We start from the raw sequence: 18,603 nt of genomic DNA, 5'->3' as shown, positions 1-18,603 counted from the left end.
CCTGCTTTCTGCTTGATTCAAGATAGGCTGAGTGGCATACAATCTCCCAGAACCAACCTCTTGCACCTTTATTCAAACATTTAAAAAGATTTAGCTGTGTTCAGGGACTCTCTATCTACAGGCAGTAGATGTCCCAAATAAGTTAACCAACCCACATGCTGAAGAGGGAGCCGTTCTGTTTCCAGACAATCCAAAAATATATTTTGGAGTTTGAAATTCAGAAGCTGCCCTTGGACAAATGGAAAAGGAGAGGTGTCGGTACCTGCCCTCTTCAGTGGACAAAGCACAGATCCCCAACTCAAAGCATTTAGAAACAGAGAGAGCCCCTCTTCAAGCAGGAGGACGAAAGGCGTGAGGGAGTCAGGAGGAGCAAGAACGGAGTCCAAGGATTGTGGTGTGAAGGGGCAATTAGTCCTCTTTGGAGCATGGGACATTTCTAATTTCAAGGGGTCGTGAAGCAGAAGAAAAAGGCTCAAGGGAAAGAGGGAAGCGATCGTGAAGTAGTGAGAGAAGAGTGACCTGGAACGCGATGTGCAAAGTTCCCAAGTTTGATGTGCTTGCTCAGCTTCCAGACTGCGGGCCTGATTGAAACCGTGAAGTTAAGACCTTGGCCTGGGTTGTTGCCTTTTGTGTGTGTGCAAATCCGTGGCTCTTTTAGGCCCTTGGGAAGCATCCTACATGGCCTGCCTCTTGTCTCAGCATCCCTTTATGTCCTGCACCCAACTGATCCCAGTTTTACTTATGTGGGCTTTGATTTAATTGAGGGCAGTTTTGAATGAGGGACCAACAACCAAAACGATGTAAGTCAGAAGTGACTACTTGTGAGGTAGGACAAGAGCTGAGGAGATGACACCAGAGCCAAACCAAGAGTTGAGATCCAAAGTAGCCTCCCCAACGCTAACTATCTTCAGATACCTTGGCCTGGGGCGATGGGGTGCACGTGAAAACTATATGGAGTGCAAAATTGGGGGAGACTCCACAAATGTGGGTTCTACATGTGATCCCCCAGGAGAGGGTGGGGGAAAGCTTTTGAGTAAAGAGATAATCCCTATCTTTTAAAAACTTCCCAATAAGCAAACATGAATGGTTATAATCTCTTAATTCCCCATTTGTGTTGTTAAATTTAGGGCTAAAAAATATATTCCCTTCTTTCTTTTGTAAGGAAGAGATTGCTGGGGAGGGGGGAACCCCCAAAAGTTGCCAGATACATGAAGGAAGATAGGGGAAACATTTCAAAAGAGGCTTCCTGGCTGTGGTTAAACAGTAACCACACTGCCTGTTGGAGGCCTGGTTTTTAATCACCCCACAAGCCGTTTTCATTTCTGCAGTAAAATTGCTTGTGGTTCTATTTAATTTGTTTCTGCAGGAACCAGCTTTGGTGAAGCTCTCTCAGGAGCTGCCGGGCCTTTTAGCACAGCACGCTCAGGCTGTCAATGAGAAACGATTTCCTACATGGGGGAAATTCCTCCAAACGTTTGTGAGTCAAGGTAAATAAGACTGCTACATTCCTGCTAAGTGCTATCAGGGATAATTATATCGCCAGCACTTTGTTCTCATTCATTGGGATATTTCTCCACTTCCACCCTCTTCCCTTCCCTGTGTTACAGTTTTTATCTTTTTAAGAATGAAATACAGGCAGCCATCTTCGATCTCACCAATTTTGGACAATGGTTTTGAGACTCCCACCTCCCTCCCTTCTCTAAAGTTACCTCCATAGTTACATTTCTGTCCCGCTTTAGGATGAGTAAACGTAACATAAATGGCACAAAACTGTTTGGAGAGGCTGTCCCTGGGTTTCTGATGGTATTTGTGGTCTTGGGGTGGGGGGAGTCCCATTGTGGTGCTGGGAAAATGCCCAAGGCCATGCATGGGCCATGGACATCACAGCATAGAGGAGCAGTTGTGAAAATGTCTCTTTGTGTTTCATGTTTCTTTCTTTACTCACAAACTTTGGCTAGTTAGAATTTGCGAGGAACAGGAGCGATAAAGGCCACTGAATCCTCATCTTTCATCAGTTCTGTTCATCTCCTTCTCTGCCCTCTGGAGACCACATGAGACATTTTCAAGCAGTTTTGCAGTCATCATGTTTAAGAATTAGAAGCTACATATATCAATTACCACATACATACATACATACATACATAGGTACATACATACATACACATATATACAGCAAATACCTCTTCCCTCCCTGGAGGTCCCAAGTGGGTTTGTTCTCGCTTGTCTTTCTGTATATAAGAAGAATCTGGCGATTCTTCTTGTATACAGAAAATTAGAACCCGCCAACATTGGCTATGTAACAGTAAATATGACTTTCAGATTGAGTCAGAAAATGGTTACAGTTCCTTACAACTCAGCCAGGAGAATTTTGGGCCTGCAGGACTTAGGTTATCAACACGGAGTGTCCTCTTCCTACCTACCTACCTACCTACCTACCTACCTACCTACCTACCTACCTACCACCATTGGATGCTGTTTCCTTACTTTGCTCCTTCCCCACCCTTCTGCTCTGAAAGAGAAAGATGGAATATGGGCAGTGTGGTCAGTCCTTAGGTGAAAACCACCGGGACCTTCAGAGTCGGTTTTCACCAGATCTGTGCCAATATGATATATCCAATAAAGCTATTCTTTGAGGAATCTACCTGCCTCAGAGTTCTGTTCGTTATGGGTGTATTGCTTGGAACCCTGACACAGGATACTTTTCCCCATTCAGGGGAAATAAGAAGCCCTTCTATTTTCCTACACCAAGAAATTGATTCATTTATTTCAAATTTAGATTTCTAAGACTACCAACTCAACCATAGCATTAGGAGTGGGGTTTCTCTACTCAGTGTCACGTTGCGCAGCCTATACCCAATTCTCCTGCTAATATAACCACAGCCACCAAAGAAACTGCACCTTACAAGTCCAGGCAAAGCCAGAATCAATTTTCCCATTTAACCAGGAGCAGCTTCTACAATAAGTGATGGAATTTAACTTATTTACTTTTGGAAACTCTGCTTGTGATAAGGCCGTAACAATTGTTTTAAAAATAATCCTTTCTACATTTGTAGAGGGTACAATGAGTTAGCTTGATGGTGCTCTTCTTTCTCCGACCAGGTGGAGTTGTAGAAGCCTTCCCACCTTCCGACAGCATCACCAGCCTCACCGTGGACATGCTGATTGAACCTACCGGGGAGGTCACGATGGTTTCCTGCGGGGACCAGTTTCACGCCGAAGGTCCCTTGCGGTCTTCGGGAACGACCCTTCCTCAGGCGTCCGTTGAACCCAAGCGCCTTCATCTGCTGTGTTCTAAAATTGGGGAGGCCTGCAAATCCAGAGGAGTGGTTGGATACTTTTCTATCGACTTTGTGACTTTCATCCACCCGCAGTCCTTGAGGCAGCAGGTGAGCCATAAAGGTAAAGCTTCAGTTCCTTTGGCACTCTTGCCAGCACTGCAGAATCACTGGGTTCCTGGGGTCGGAGGGTACGTGTGCAGCAAAGTGTTTTCTTTCATTAGTCCTGCACCCTAATTAACCCCGGATCCTCAGAAATATATGCTGTGGAAAATCCAGAATAAATGCTCATCCCTTTTAGCCTTTAGGTTCAGGGACTTTTTCTACTTTGTTTACATTTCTCCAGGGGTGACTGCAAAATCTACATTTGTCATTTAGCCATCCGTTTTCTGTTCCTTGACATCAAGGGGAAAGTATTAAAAACTGATGGGTAGATTCCTGGTGGAATATTTGTGTTTTAAAGCTGGAGAATAAATCAACCCAAGGGAACGGAGTTTTTCAAGAAAAGACTAGACATCCGTTTTTCAGGATGGTATCAGGTATTGTACCTTGGGCAGGAGATTGTCCCTTACAGCCTGGTGATTCTGTAAATGACCCCTGTGTGCAAGTCAGTCTGTCCTCAGAGACTCCCCTCTGCGTCTAGCCAAATTATTGCTTATCTTGGAAACAAATGAAAATATTTGGGAATAAAACGAAGCAAGGTTTGTTTTGATTTGGGAGCAAAACCTTCCATTTTATTCTGGCTGAGGTCCAGTTGTATTACATTTAACTTTGTGCTGCCAAGGTGCCCAACTAAATAGCGGTTTGGTCTTTTTCTCTCCTCCATGTCATTTCCTCCCCTGGAGCAAAGTCTTCGCCCTTTTGCCTACAGTGCATAAATTTCCTTCCATCCTTTCATCGTCCACATCAGCCCATTTTTCTTTTTCCCAGGGGTTCTACCTTGCAATTTCCTACGTTTCCCAGTTTGTGCCACAACTTTAGCATTACTTAAGCCGAGTTTTTCCCCCCCCCAACTTAATTAGATATAGAGGCAATTAATGATGCCATCTGTCTTGTTGTGTGTGAGAGAGATTACACCAAAGATTGTGCTTCTGAAAGCATTATTTTTTTGGCAAACTAGAAATCCTATTAGACTTGTTCAAACACTCTCACACTAATTTCCCATTTTAGATCGGTAGCTCAAAGGCTGAAATAAATTCTCCAGAACTATTGTACACTCAGGCATCCTTCAGGAATTATTTTTTTACTGAAAATAACCAATGATCTATGTTATTTCGCTAAACCTAAAAATTAAATATATCATTGAACATCTGTTACCACTATAGTGAAAGAGTACTTAAATATCCCCAAATCCCATTTGTGATTTGTGATATGAATCTTTTCAAAATCCCAGAAATTTCTGCAATACAGAATGGGAGCTCATAGATCTGAGATAATCCTTCCATTTTAGGGGTAGATGAAATATGAAATTTATTTTAGGAGCTGCCTTCATTTGGGATGCCACCAGTGAAGCAATTCAGAAATAACCGCAGAGTTTCCTGTCCCGCTCCAGAAACCATTGATCAGGCACATGGGATTAGGGTTATAGTGGGAGAATTCATGCTGCCACCTCAGTGACTCCTGCACACAAGCCCAGCCATAGGTCATGTTTCCTTCACTTCTCTTTTGCTCTTCGACTTTCAGTGGAATAATAAAAACTAGTATTGTCAGTTGCTAAAACTGGGCCATGCGGGAATAATTTCCTTTACTCTTTCAGCAAGTTTCCAGCAAGAGTCTTGAGATCCCTGTGGCTGCATTCTCTTCAGCACTCAGGAGCTGGTCATGGAGGAGTTAAATGATCAGAATAACAGAGTTGGAAGGGACCTTGGAGGTCTTCTAGTCCAACTCCCTGCTTGCGCAGGAGACCTTATACCAGGGGTCTGCATCCTTAAACATTCAAAGAGCCATTTAGACCCGTTTCCCACAGAAAAGAAAACACCGGGAGCCACAAAACCCTTCCCGTGCCTGACTATTTCTTGAGCGGCCACAAAACTAGCCTATGTAGTTGAATTAAATGTTCTGTTTTCTTCTGAAACTTTTCTTTTCTTGGATTTATCCATGGTTGGCCTACCGGGGGTTGAAAAGCTCAATAAATTGCGTGCCGGTGGTGTTGCACATTGGCGGTTGTGACACATATTTTGAGTGACAGGGATCTGCAGCAGAGGGGTGAAAGAGCCACATGCGGCCCCAGAGCCGCAGGTTGCTGACCCCTGCCTTATACCATTTGTGGCAAATGGCTGGCCATTCTCTTTTGAAAAGCCCCCAGTGATGGAGCACCCACAATTTCTGGAGGCAAACCATTCCACTGCTTAATTGTTCCCACTGTCAGGAAATTTCTCCTTAGTTCTAGGTTGCTTCTCCCCTTGATGAGTTTCCATCCATTGCTTCTCGTCCTGCCTTCAAGGGCTTTGGAGAATAGCTTGACTCCCTCTTCTTTGTGGCAGCCCCTGAGATATTGGAATACTATTATCATGTCTCCCATAGTCCTTCTTTTCATTAAAGTAGACAAACCCAATTCCTGCAACTGTTCTTCATATGTTTTAGCCTCCAGCCCCCTAACCTTTGTTGCTCTTCTCTGCAACAAATGGGTACCTGGCAAAAGAGATCTTGGATTATATGTTTCAGATTATACAAGGAAGGTTTGTAGAGTTGTGTAGTATCTTGAGTTAGCTCTGATTTGTACAACATTTGTATTGTAGCCATGGTTCTGAAACAAAGAAGATGGAACGGAATGAAATGGACCAAAATTACAATTAGAAATATTAGATCAATTGAATATGTTTTCAATAATTGTTAACAGCAACTCAACTCATATGTAGTAAGCCAATTACAGTGCTATTTTACTACAAATATGGCCGTGTTATCACATTGCTTCGAGTAACGAGGCTGTTTCTGTCTTTGTACTTGTTTCAAAACAATACAAGCTAGTTTTGTCTCCAAGAGAACTTATAGATTTTATGAACTGACTTTCTTCTCAAACAATAACAGAATTGATTGACAGTGAGGATCAAGATTTAAGTGAGTAGGTTCCTAATTTGAAGAATTGCTGGTTGACAATATGAAAAGAAACTGCACAGTTAAGAGCAGCAACAAGTCAGTTTTTAGAAACCACAACCAGACATAAGAATAATCAGAAGCAACTCATCTAATAACTTTATTGTTATGGTCCACAACCAGAATCCACCTGGTATTGTGACTAAGGTGTTGGTCTATGACTTGAGGGGATCCCAGTTGAAGTCCATTTTTCAGCCATGAAAATTCCATGGGTGACTTTGACCCAGATCCTTTTTCTCATCTCAAGATGTCTGGAGGATAAAAGTAAGGAATGAGGTAAGTCACCTTGAAATCCTGGAAGAAAGCTATATGGCCAATTACACGATTAATTGTGGGGAGGCAGAATGTGAAGTTTCAGTTGTGACTACTAGGCAAAACTCAAAAGGAACAAAAATGATGTCCAAAGGATGTGATAGTGGTAGGATTTCTATTCTGGTTTGGAGTCTCCAGACAGCACCCTTGCTTCTTCAGACAGGAACTTCTGGGTCTGGGGGATGCCCAAGGAAGCTTGTGAGGAAGACAATTCATTTCCCCACATCAATATTTTCTCCAACCCCAAAACCTCTGTGACTTCTGCTGGCTTAATTCTTGGTCAAGTGAAGGACTAGGATGGAAAGCTAGAGGGCAGCAGTGCTAATGCCAATCAAACAAGGATGTTTAAGTAGGAAAATCATGTACCAATTTCCTCATTCCTTAACCTCCGTTAAGCCCAGAATCTTTCCTCATTCAGAGATTGCACTGATCTTGATTATTATTGCATGCTGAAGCGTATTAATAAGTCCACCTTCCATATCAAGAAATTATTTTAGATAGAAGAAGAAATCCATCTTCCTTTCTGATTAGCTATAAATTCATTTTTTTCTGAAGAGCATCCATGAAGCATCTTTTAGTGATGGATTCTATTCAGGGGTGAAATTCACTTACCTTCCCTACCAATTTGCAAATTCGTGTGCGCCGCATGCACGCTCACTCCGCTCGGATGCACCGTTGTCTGCGCATGCGCAGAGGCTTAAACTGTTGCAAAAAAGTGACATCATGACGTCCACATGGGTGGGCGGAGCCTCCCACAGCCACCGCTACCGGTTTCCCGAACCGGATAGAACCAGCTGAATTTCACTCCTGATGCTATTCTAAGTATATATTAAGTATATATTAAGCAGGAATGTTTGAAAGCAAATCTGTTTTAAAGACTGTTTTCTAAACACCTTCTCAATTCTTCTTTGGCTGGGAAAAATAGTTATCCATTTTTTTCTGACATTAATACCTTCTTCAATCTGTTATTTCACTGATTAAATGCTAGACAGTTCATGTAGGATTTTTTTTTAATTAGTTTAGCAAACAGTTTTAGAAATGACCCAGCTAGCCTGTTGAAAGGGATATGTAATTGGCTAAGGAAAGCTGAGTAGGTACATGAAGACTTTTCTCTCGTCACTGCAATGATTAAAGAAATCTGAAAGTTTTGATTCCCCAATGCAACCTTCATCATCACAAAGCAAAACGAATCAAATCAAACTCTGAAGCAGACACTGCACAAATTAGTTTGAGAAAGGGAACGGGAGCCCTTTATCTGAGTGACTTTCTGCTTGTCAAGATCTGTATTCCCGAGCCTTTATTTTGTTGGCTCTTTATTTTTTCACAAATGCTGTTAAAAGCAGAAGTTGGAATTACAAGCAAACATGGTAAGGCAGGTTATTGGTGAGACAATACATTTTGTAAAACATGTAATCCTCCATTAGACCTCAACATATCCTGGGTGATTTTATAGATTGGGGGAATGAAACCATTTGCAGGATAATCTGCCAAGCGCTGCCTTAAGTCTGAAAGAGGTGAAGCGCTCTGGAGAGCATCTCAGTGGTGCAAAGGGTACTTATAGGAGGTGCTCTTCTATTGCGGTTTCCAGGGACTCTACTAAGGAGGAAACTGGCGCTTGTGATGACATTTGAGAAGGTGCTTTGGCATTCATAGATCTCAAAGGAGCAAATACAGCCATAGTCAGGACCAGTGGGATTCATGTGGGGAGGGGCCTTAGAGGTCTTCTAATCCAACCCCCTGCTCAAACTGGAGACCTAATTTATACCATTTCAGACAAGTGGCTGTCCAGTCTCTTCTTAAAAGCCTCCAGTGATGGGGCACCCATAACTTCTGGAGGCAGGCCATCCCACTGGTTAATTGTTCTCACTGTCAGGAAATTTCTCCTTAGTTCTAGGTTGCTTCTCTCCTTGATTAGTTTCCATCCATTGCTTCTCGTCCTGTCTTCAGGTGGTTTGGAGAATAGATAGATCCCCTCTTCTTTTTGGCAGCCCCTGAGATAATGGAACACTGCTCTCATGTCTACCCTAAGTACTTCTTTTCACTAGACATACTCAATTCCTGCAACCATTCTTTGTATGTTTTAGCCTCCAGTCCCCTAATCATCTTTGTTGCTCTTCTCTGCACTCTTTCTAAAGTCTCCACATCTTTTTTATATTGTGGTGATCAGAACTGGATGCAATATTCCAAATGGGGTCTTACTTAAATCCCAGAAATTGCTTCTAATTTCCACCCGCTATATCTCTCTATTCAAGAATTTTCCACTCTTTTTAACCATCTCCCCGTTGGGAATCCAAAGGGAGGAAAGATCCTGGTTGGAGGAAGAAGCTGTCAGAACACACATCTCACATCTTTTCTCTTGTGGGTGCTTGTGTAGACCTGTGGGGAGATATTCTGCACACTGGTTTCTGAGGGAAGATTGGCCTAGAGTGGTGGTGGGGGGAAACGTATAAGGTGGACTCATTGCAAAAGGATGCTAGAAAGGCCCGCACTTCCTGAACGCTTAATAACGGTTGACGGAATCTCTGGCACATTTCGTTTTTATTTTGGAAAATCTGAATTCCTCTCTTTCAAAAAGTGGCTGCCAAAAGCTATTGAGCTTCAGAAATGGATGCCTGTCTTGCGGAAAGCTGCCCTGATTTCCTGTGCTTGAAAATTAAGACTTTGCCCAGCCTGTAGAACAGTGTTTCTCAACCTTGGAAGCTTGAAGATGGGTGGACTTCAGCTCCCAGAATCCCCCAGCCAGCGCTGCTGGCTGGGGGATTCTGGGAGTTGAAGTCCACCCATCTTCAAGCTACCAAGGTTGAGAAACACTGCTGTAGAATGAATCTTGAGAACTCTCTAAACACCTTGTTGAACAGGAGAGAGAAAAAGAGCAGGAGCAGGGGGTTCCCGTGAAATGAAGCTCAGCGGGTTTTCCTCCTTTTTTTTCCCAGCAGCCTTAGAATTCTTTGAACGAAGCCCTAAAAAAAAAATTGGAGAAAGGGAAGTAACAGAAGTAATTTATCTGAACTTTCAAACTGCCCTTAACTAAACCTCCTGCAAGGAAATGAAGAAAACTAAACCACAAAAGAATATTTTACAGCCTGAAAGTGGCAGGGAGAGAGAGGCGGTGATGCTTCGGGGGTTACTTTTTAATGCAACACGATTCAAAGAGCATTTCTCTGGAATCTTCTGTTCCGGGATGGGGCTTTTTAATGCGTGGCTTGCAGGAAACGGGCCTCGGCCTGCTTGTTTCCAGGAGCGCATGAGAAGGTGTTGTGACTCCGACCCCCAAGCCCGTCTTATCGGAGGGAGAAGACTCCGAAAGTGAAGGAGAGGAGTTGGCAAGGCCTCCCTCTCCAGGACCCTCCTCTCTGACAATGCCTCAAGTGTCTTCCGAAGGCCAAGAGATAGGCCAGGTGCCAGGCACTTCCGAGCAGCTGCAGTTAGACAGCGAAGGAGATAAGTCTTGGCTGGATCCCCGACAGTGTCGGAGAGACAAGCGCGTGCAGCAGAGAAGGAGGCATGCCAGAGATTAAGCTGAGTCACTGGACCACACCCCACAGGGGATAAAAGGGGGTGTGATGGCCATTCAGGCTTTATGACGGACAAAACTGAAAGCTAGCAAGTCATTCTGCATTTCTGGAACTTTGTTATATGCTCTGCTTGGATTGATTTTTGGACTGGACTTGACTATTCTTTGGCTTTTGTGGACTTACTTTGATGTTTTGGTCGGAGGAGATAAACCTCCCTTTGTAAGTAAAAACTTTTGGCAAGCAGCCACTGGGTTGCTGCCAATTCTGTTATCAAAGGAAATTCTTGTCTGCTGGTTTATTTTAACTCTTGGTCGACCGCTGGTGTGCGTGTGTGAGACGGGGACAGAACAGAAGGCTTCCTCCTACGGCTGCCCTTGTGGGCATGTGGGAGTCTTCCCATTATGCCCTGGTGCATCGCCATCAGGGCTCAAGAATTGTCCAGCCACATGGCCGGATCAGCCCTTCTTTCAAAATGTTTCAGAATCAGGAGGTCATTTTTGCTTTTTTTCAACTGGCAACTGGACTTCCTTGGTTTTTCCTTGATGACATTTTGCTTCTCATCCAAGAAGCTTCTTCATTTCAATTCAGTTCAGTACTGAAGAAGCTTCTTGGACGGGAAACGAAACGTCTTCAAGGAAAAATCAAGAAAGTCCAGTTGTCAGTTGAAAAAAAGCACCTTTGGGGCAACCATGATCTGGTTGTCTGAGGATCTCCAGAGACATTGAGGTCCTTTTGCCATTTTTCACTCAAATAGGGAATGCAGATTGGGGACAAAGAAACAGAGAGCCAAGTGCAGAATACGGAATAGCAGAGTTCGAAGCCATTCTTTGCTTGTGCTTTTCCTTCACCTGCTTGCAGGAAAAGAAGGCCAGGTTTTTCTTTGCCGGTAGAAATGGCTGTGTCCTTTCAGGTAGCACGTTTCCCTCTGCTTGGATGTGTGCACAGACTAAAATACGCTAAAACCAGGGGTGAAATTCAATTTTTTTTACTACCGGTTCTGTGGCCGTGGCTTGGTGGACGTGGTGTGGCTTGGTGGCGTGGCAGGGGGAGGACACTGCGAAATCTCCATTCCCACCCCACTCTGGGGCCAACCAGAGGTGGCATTTGCCAGTTCTCCAAGCTACTCAAAATTTCCACTACCGGTTCTCTAGAACCTGTTAGAACCTGCTGGATTTCAGCCCTGGCTAAAACCATCAGTAAACTATAGTAAGTAAAACATTAGAGCAGAGTAATCTCATAACATGCTTCTGCCCTCCCAAAATATTTTGGCCATCAGCAGCACATTGCTATTGGTGTCCTCAGCAGCCAAACTTCTCCAGAATAGGCCTCCGCCTTCGGATGCTGGTTGCAATCCTTCAGGATCTGTCTCACCTCCGTGGGTGTCCTTTCACAGCAATAGTGGAACTCTTTTGTACAGATAGGCCTCAACACACAGCTGCAATTGGGACCGGAACATCCATTGCTAAGCAAGATGGCTCTTAAGTGAGTCGCAGCCAATTTTATTAGAAATTAGAATTTTTTAGAATTTTATTGGCCAAGTGTGATTGGACACACAAGGCATTTGTCTTGGTCCTTATGACCTTTTTGTTGCTGTTTTTTTTTTATCCTAATTCATATCACTGCTTTTATTTTTATTGTTTTTAAAACAAACTTTATTAAATATAAAAAGATAAAATATCACATTAACTACATACATTATAAAATATGAAATTAAGTAAAGTAAAAGAACAGTAAGAAAGAGAAGGAAAAAAGAAAATAAAAAAGAGAGAAAAACAAGAGGAAAAAAGAAAAAAAAAGAAGATACACATAGTATAACAATGCAAACTACAATATATATATATATATATACGTACATTATTGACGGTGTCTATTTGTTAATTTTGTTATCTTACAAACTTTCACATTTATTCTTTTTTTTTTTTTTTATTTATCCATTCATGCCATTTGTTCCATACCATATAATATTTCGAGTCTACCTTATCCTTTAATTCCAGTGTTAACCTGTCCATTTCAAAGCAATTGTAGATTTTCTGAATTACTAATTGTTCTGTTGGAATTTGGTCCGTTTTCCAAAGCTGAGCAAATGCCAGTCTGGCTGCCGTAATTATATGCAATATTAAATATTTTATTTCTTTCCTAATATATTCTCTAATCATACCCAATAAGAAAATTTCTGGCTTAAATTCTATTTCTTCTGCTGTTATTTCCATTAACCAAGTTTTTATTTTTTCCCAATATTTTTTTTTCTTCCCCCATTGACTTTGCTTGTCAAAAGCCGGCTAGGAAAGTCTTATCACGTGACCCCAGGATGCTGCAACATAAAATACATGCCGGTTGCCATGATAAATTTTATCATTTGACCATGGGGAGTCTGCGACAGTTGTAAGTGTGAGGATTTTCAGTGCTGTTGCAACTTTGAACAGTCACTAAATGAATGCTTGTACGTCAAGGACTACCTGTAATACGTTTTGCCTAGATACGTTTGGTAAATCAAAACATTTCACCAACCACCACTAGATGGCAGCCAAATCAGGTAACTGTAATCCCAGCTAAAATGTTCAGTCCCATTGTGAATTTTAAGCATCATAAAGAGCGCTCTCTTCTGAGAACTGGTTTGCATTAATATTTTACTAATTGGCATTTTTACTGTATAATCTAGCCTCTTCTTTTAAAAAGCAACCCCCGCACACGCAAAAAAAGTAGGTGCACTCCCTGTAAAAAATATAGAAGTCAGTATTGGAGGCAGAAAAACAATTAAATGGAATGAAGAAAAGCGATAATTTAGCAACTGTTTAAGAATTTATGCTTCCCAGCCCTCCTCAGATTTTAAAACTGAAACATTTACGTGCCTCTCTGAACATTTATATTTTACAGAGAATCTCCTGTGTTGTTGGGTGTTGCAAAGAAATAATAATAATCTGAATTAAAATAAGAATAATTAAAATTAATAATAGTAAGGTAGTAATGTAATGTAATGATAATCTGAAAACCTAAAGCTGTATTCAAATAGAATCCCTGCTCAACACTGTGTGAAGATAACAACCAAGATATTGTAATGGACTGGACAAATGTGTCACTCTCATCACCAACAAGGGAAAACTAGTGAAAACTGAAGGAATCAAGGTCTCCTATGGGACTAGCATGAAGAGTTTGGATGAGGACAATAACTAAAAATACCTGGGCATCCTTCAAGCTTACAACATTAAGCACACTGAAGTCAAGAAGGAGGTTAGAAATGAACACATCAAGAGAGTGAAAAAGATCTTAATAAATCTTAATAGCAATAGCACTTAAACTTATCTACCTCTTTAGAGTGCTTTACTGAGTCAGCCTAATGCCCCCAACAATTTGGGTCCTCATTTTACCCATCTCGGAAGGATGGAAGGCTGAGTTAACCTTCAGCCTGGTGAGATTTGAACTGCCAAATTGCAGGCAGTCAGCAGAAGTAGCCTGCAGTACTGCAGTCTAACCACTGCGCTACCGTGGCTTATTAAAGTCCAAACTCAGTAGAGGGAACACCATCAAGGCAATTAACACCTGGGCAATTCCAGTTATTCCAGTTAGGGTTTTGCCCTCTGCGCATGCTCCAACATGGCGATGCCGGCCTGAGTCGCTGTCAGGACGGGCAGCATTTTGGGGGTTTCGGAGTCTCCTGGGGCTGTCAGGACCATCGGCAGACCCACCCCCGCCTGGGAGAGTCTCCCCTCAACCCGTTGAGGGCTTTTTCGCCCTCCGGAATGCTTGGGTGAGGGGAGGCGAAGAACGCCGCGGGAGGCTGCAGGACGCTGCGAGGCGCCCCGTGAGGAGGATTAGGGAAACTGGCTGCAGCGATGCCGGCTTCTTCCCCGCTCGCTGGTCGGCGGCTGTCAGGACAGCGACAACGACGTGGCAGGACCAATGGTGCCGATGGTGGACTGAGGACGTTCTGGCACTGGCGGTGAAGTTGCGGAGTTGCAGCGGCAATGGCAGCCGCTGCGCAGCGATTGGGAGGGGATGTTTAGCTGGATAAAGATGGCTGCGAAAAAGGGTGAGGTGGAAGTTGTTGGACATTCGATGCTGGCGGAGAGGCGAAGCAGAGGTCGCCAACGGAGGCATGATATGGCTCAAATGACGAGGGGGGATGGAAAGATCTGGGATTGGAGAGTCCGGTGGATGGCTCTGGGATGGGGCCTCCATGGGTGGCCTCTCCTCCCCCTCCTCCCCCCCTTTCTGGCCCTGTTATCGGCCTGGGAGTCAGCCTTCCTCCCCCCCCCCTCACCCTCTCCTCTCCCTTGTGTATACATCTATCCTCCTACGGAATTATTGGGCAACTACTGGGCAGCTTTATTTGTACCCCGCTTTAAATCAAATCAAATCATATTAATCACTTCCATCGAAACTCCCGGCAGACGGGGACTTGGACAGTATTTTGTGGACCCTGAGGGAAGTTGGCTGTTTGAACCATCTTCTATCAGAAGGGATGATACCATCAAATTCCTTGCTTTTTGGACATCTGGCCGACCACTGTGAGAGGGTGGCTGGGAAAAACTTTTCTCCTGCTGACTGTATAAACCAACTCCTTCCGCTGCTGTGAGAGAGCAGGGGATTCCAGGTTGCTGCTTATAAAAAGACCTTCTGTCCTAGGACTGTGGACCCTACCAAACTGCTTTCTCATTCTGATCTTATTTGATGTACTCGGCGGCAGAGCTATGTGCACTGCGAGACTCCCCCCTCTCGCAGGTTTGGCCCTCCACTTTATCGAGGGCCTACCTTAATGACGGGCTTTGGAACCCCGAGAGGTGGCATGGTGCGAGAAGGGGGTTGAGGGGTTTTTTAGCTAAATTTTTAACCAAAATTTTAAGGGGACCCGGGAGGAAGGGAGGGGGTTGTAAAAGTGGACCCGGGGGGGTTCAGATAGCAACTGAGCGGGGTGATGGGTCGATTGGCTGCAACAGAGGGGTCGTGAAAGGAAATTTAACCGGGGAGCAGGGGGACGATAGGAAGGGCTGTGTAATTGAAACAATGAGTGGGAGGGGCAGGTATGACGGGCGCAGGGGGCCATATCATGTGCTGGGGGTGCGCACACGCTGTCTACAAGTAATTACGCACCCCGGCCCCCAATGCGCGACTCGTGTCCTGGGTTGTGCAGAATCTCAGGCCCAGGGTCCGCGGCTGATGTTGTGTAATGCCAGGTCGGTCGTTAATAAAGCCCCCCTCATTTGTGATCTTATTTTAGAGGGGGGTGCGGACCTGGCAGGTATTACGGAGACCTGGTTGGGCCAAGAGGGGGGGGTCCCCCTCGTTGAAATGTGCCCACCAGGTTTCCGTGCATTTCATCAGCCAAGGGCCCAGGGGAGGGGTGGGGGAGTGGCGGTGATTATTAGGGAGAGTCTTTGTCCGAGGGAGACCACTGTTCCTCAGATAGCCGGATGTGAGTCCCTCTTTGTGAAGTGGGGCCGTGGGGTGCAGATGGGTTTGCTGACTGCGTACCTGGCTCCCTGCCACGTGGCAGCGACCCTGCCCGAGCTACTCGACGTCATTGCCGGGGTGGCGGTTGACACCCCCAGACTTATTGTCATGGGGGATTTCAACCTTCCGTCTGCGGGTGAGGCGTCAGAGGCGGCTCGGGAGTTCATGGCTTCCATGACGGCCATGGACCTGACCCAGTTAGTTCAAGGCCCAACTCACATAGGGGGACACACTCTGGACTTGATTTTTGTCTCTGGTCAGTGGTTGAATGATCTTGGTAGAGGGGATCTAGACATCAAACCCTTGTCATGGACAGATCATTCGCTCCTTCACTTAGACTTTCCTGCCGCTTTCCCCCGCCGCAGGGAGACGGAACCGACCAAATGGTTCCGTCCCAGGCGCCTGATGGACCCCGAAAGGTTCCTGATGGAGCTTGGGCCGTTTCCTGAGACTCTGGCACACGACTCGACTGAAGAGCTGGTGGCCGCCTGGGAGAGTGCGGCCGCCGGAGCTTTGGACCGTGTTGTGCCTTTGCGGCCTCTGACCCGATGCCGATCTCAATTGGCTCCTTGGTTCTCTGAGGAGCTGAGAGAGATGAAGCGTCGGAAAAGACGCCTAGAGAGCATTTGGAGGACTAGTCAATCCGATTCCGACAGGACACAGGTGAGGTCTTATATCAAGACCTACCTAGTGGCGATAAAAGCGGCGAAATCTAATCATTTCTCCGCTCTTATCGCATCTGCAGAGAACCGCCCAGCCGCCCTGTTTAGGGTGACCCACTCCCTCCTCCGGGGGGGAGTGCGGGAAGATCCCTTGCAAGGCCGCGCTGAGGATTTTGTGCAATTCCTGCATGATAAAGTCGCTCGGATTCGGGATGGCTTGGACTCCGATTGGATGAGTCCAGGGGAGGAGACAGGAGCAGGCCTTGAGAATATTATCTGGGAGGAGTTTGATCCTGTGGCTCCCGAGGATGTGGACAGGGTCCTGGGTAGGATTAGTGCCGCCACATGTTTATTGGACCCGTGTCCCTCCTGGTTGGTACTGGCCTCCCGGGAGGTTACACGAGGCTGGCTCCAGGGGATTATAACTGCTTCTCTGAGTGAGGGTGCCTTTCCCGCCGCCTTGAAAGAGGCGGTGGTGAGGCCCCTCCTCAAGAAGCCTTCCCTGGACCCGGCTGAATTAGCTAACTACCGTCCGGTCTCCAACCTTCGTTTTGTGGCGAAGGTTGTTGAGAGTGTGGTGGCACGACAACTGCCCGGGCACCTGGATGAAGCTATCTATCTAGACCCGTGCCAGTCGGGCTTCAGGCGGGGGCACAGCACAGAAACGGCATTGGTCGCGTTGGTGGATGATCTCTGGAGGGCTCGGGACAGGGGTTGCTCCTCTGTCCTAGTCCTATTAGATCTCTCAGCGGCTTTTGATACCATCGACCATGGTATCATGCTGCGGCGGTTAAGAGGGTTAGGAATAGGGGGCACCGTTCTGCGGTGGTTCTCCTCCTTCCTCTCTGACCGCTCGCAGTTCGTGTTGGCAGGGGGGCAGAGGTCGACCTCGAGGCATCTCGCATGGGGAGTGCCACAAGGGTCGGTCCTCTCGCCCCTTCTGTTCAACATTTATGTGAAGCCACTGGGTGAGATCATCCGTGGTTTTGGGGTGAAGTGTCATCTGTACGCTGATGATACTCAGCTGTACATTTCCACCCCAGACCACCCCAACGATGCCCTTGCTGTGATGTCTCGCTGCCTGGAGGCCGTGCGGGTCTGGATGGGGAGGAACAGGCTCAGACTCAACCCGTCCAAGACCGAGTGGCTGTGGCTGCCGGCGTCCCGATATAGTCAGCAGGTGCCATCGCTGACTATTGGGGGTGAATCTTTGCCCCCCACAGAGAGGGCTCGCAATCTGGGTGTCCTCCTGGATGCACGGCTGTCTTTAGAAGAGCATATGACGGCCGTGGCCAGGGGGGCCTTTTATCAGGTTCGCCTGATCCGCCAGTTGCAGCCCTTTCTGGACCGGGACGCCTTGCGCACAGTCACTCATGCCCTTGTCACCTCCCGGCTGGACTATTGTAATGCTCTCTACATGGGGCTCCCCTTGAAGAGCACTCGGAGGCTCCAACTGGTCCAGAATGCGGCCGCGCGGGTGGTTATGGGCGCAACCCGTTGTGCCCGTGTGACACCCCTCCTGCGCGAGCTGCACTGGCTCCCAGTGGTCTTCCGGGTGCGATTCAAGGTGTTGGTTACCACCTTTAAAGCGCTCCATGGCATAGGACCCGGGTACCTTCGAGACCGTCTTCTGCCACCAATAGCCTCCCACCGACCAGTCCGCTCCCACAGAGAGGGTCTCCTCAGGGTGCCATCAGCCAAGTTATGTCGGCTGGCGACACCAAGGGGGAGGGCCTTCTCTGTGGGAGCCCCAGCCCTGTGGAATGAACTGCCCCCGGAAATACGCAAGATCTCCGACCTCCGGGTGTTTCGTTGCGCATTGAAGACCCTGTTGTTCCGCCAGGCCGGGCTATCGACTTAATAATTTTAAATTGGGGTATTTTAAATTTTTGGGGTTTTAAATCGGCCAAATTTATTTAATTATTTTAATTTTTAATTATTGTTGTGTCTTGTGTTTTTAAATTGGCTGTACACCGCCCTGAGTCCTTCGGGAGAAGGGCGGTATAGAAATAAAATTATTATTATTATTATTATTATTATTATTATTTATTCAATCTACAGCTGAAATAGTGGACTGGATTCAAATGGATCTCAGTAGGAGAATCAGGAAAATAATGACAATGAATCTTGTCCTTCATCCATGCAGTGATGTTGACTGTTCTGCCCCAGCTACGGACCCCAAAGAACGCATTGCACACACAAAGTCCGTACAAACCTTAGTTTACTAAATTAAATCAGTCTTTTTCAAACAAAGGCTGTTAATTAACTTTCTTAACAGCCTACAAGAATCCAAAGAAT

At 45.7% G+C, this 18,603-nt stretch overlaps 1 protein-coding gene across 1 annotated transcript in view; it reads left to right on the top strand.

Annotated features, from left to right (window-relative positions):
- IQCH (IQ motif containing H) overlaps positions 1-18,603 on the top strand; it is a 127,557-nt gene that overhangs the window by 88,022 nt on the left and 20,932 nt on the right. Inside the window, exons 15-16 of the mRNA XM_070953366.1 lie at positions 1,367-1,487; positions 3,100-3,386. Of these exons, the coding sequence (XP_070809467.1) occupies positions 1,367-1,487; positions 3,100-3,386 (408 nt within the window). The remainder of the gene's footprint in view (positions 1-1,366; positions 1,488-3,099; positions 3,387-18,603) is intronic.

The sequence above is a fragment of the Pituophis catenifer genome, unplaced genomic scaffold (assembly GCF_029215685.1).
Source record: "Pituophis catenifer annectens isolate HBS135680 unplaced genomic scaffold, rPitCat1.0.hap2 SCAF_14, whole genome shotgun sequence".
Taxonomy (NCBI): domain Eukaryota; kingdom Metazoa; phylum Chordata; class Lepidosauria; order Squamata; family Colubridae; genus Pituophis; species Pituophis catenifer.
This window is presented reverse-complemented; position numbering and strand designations above follow the sequence as displayed.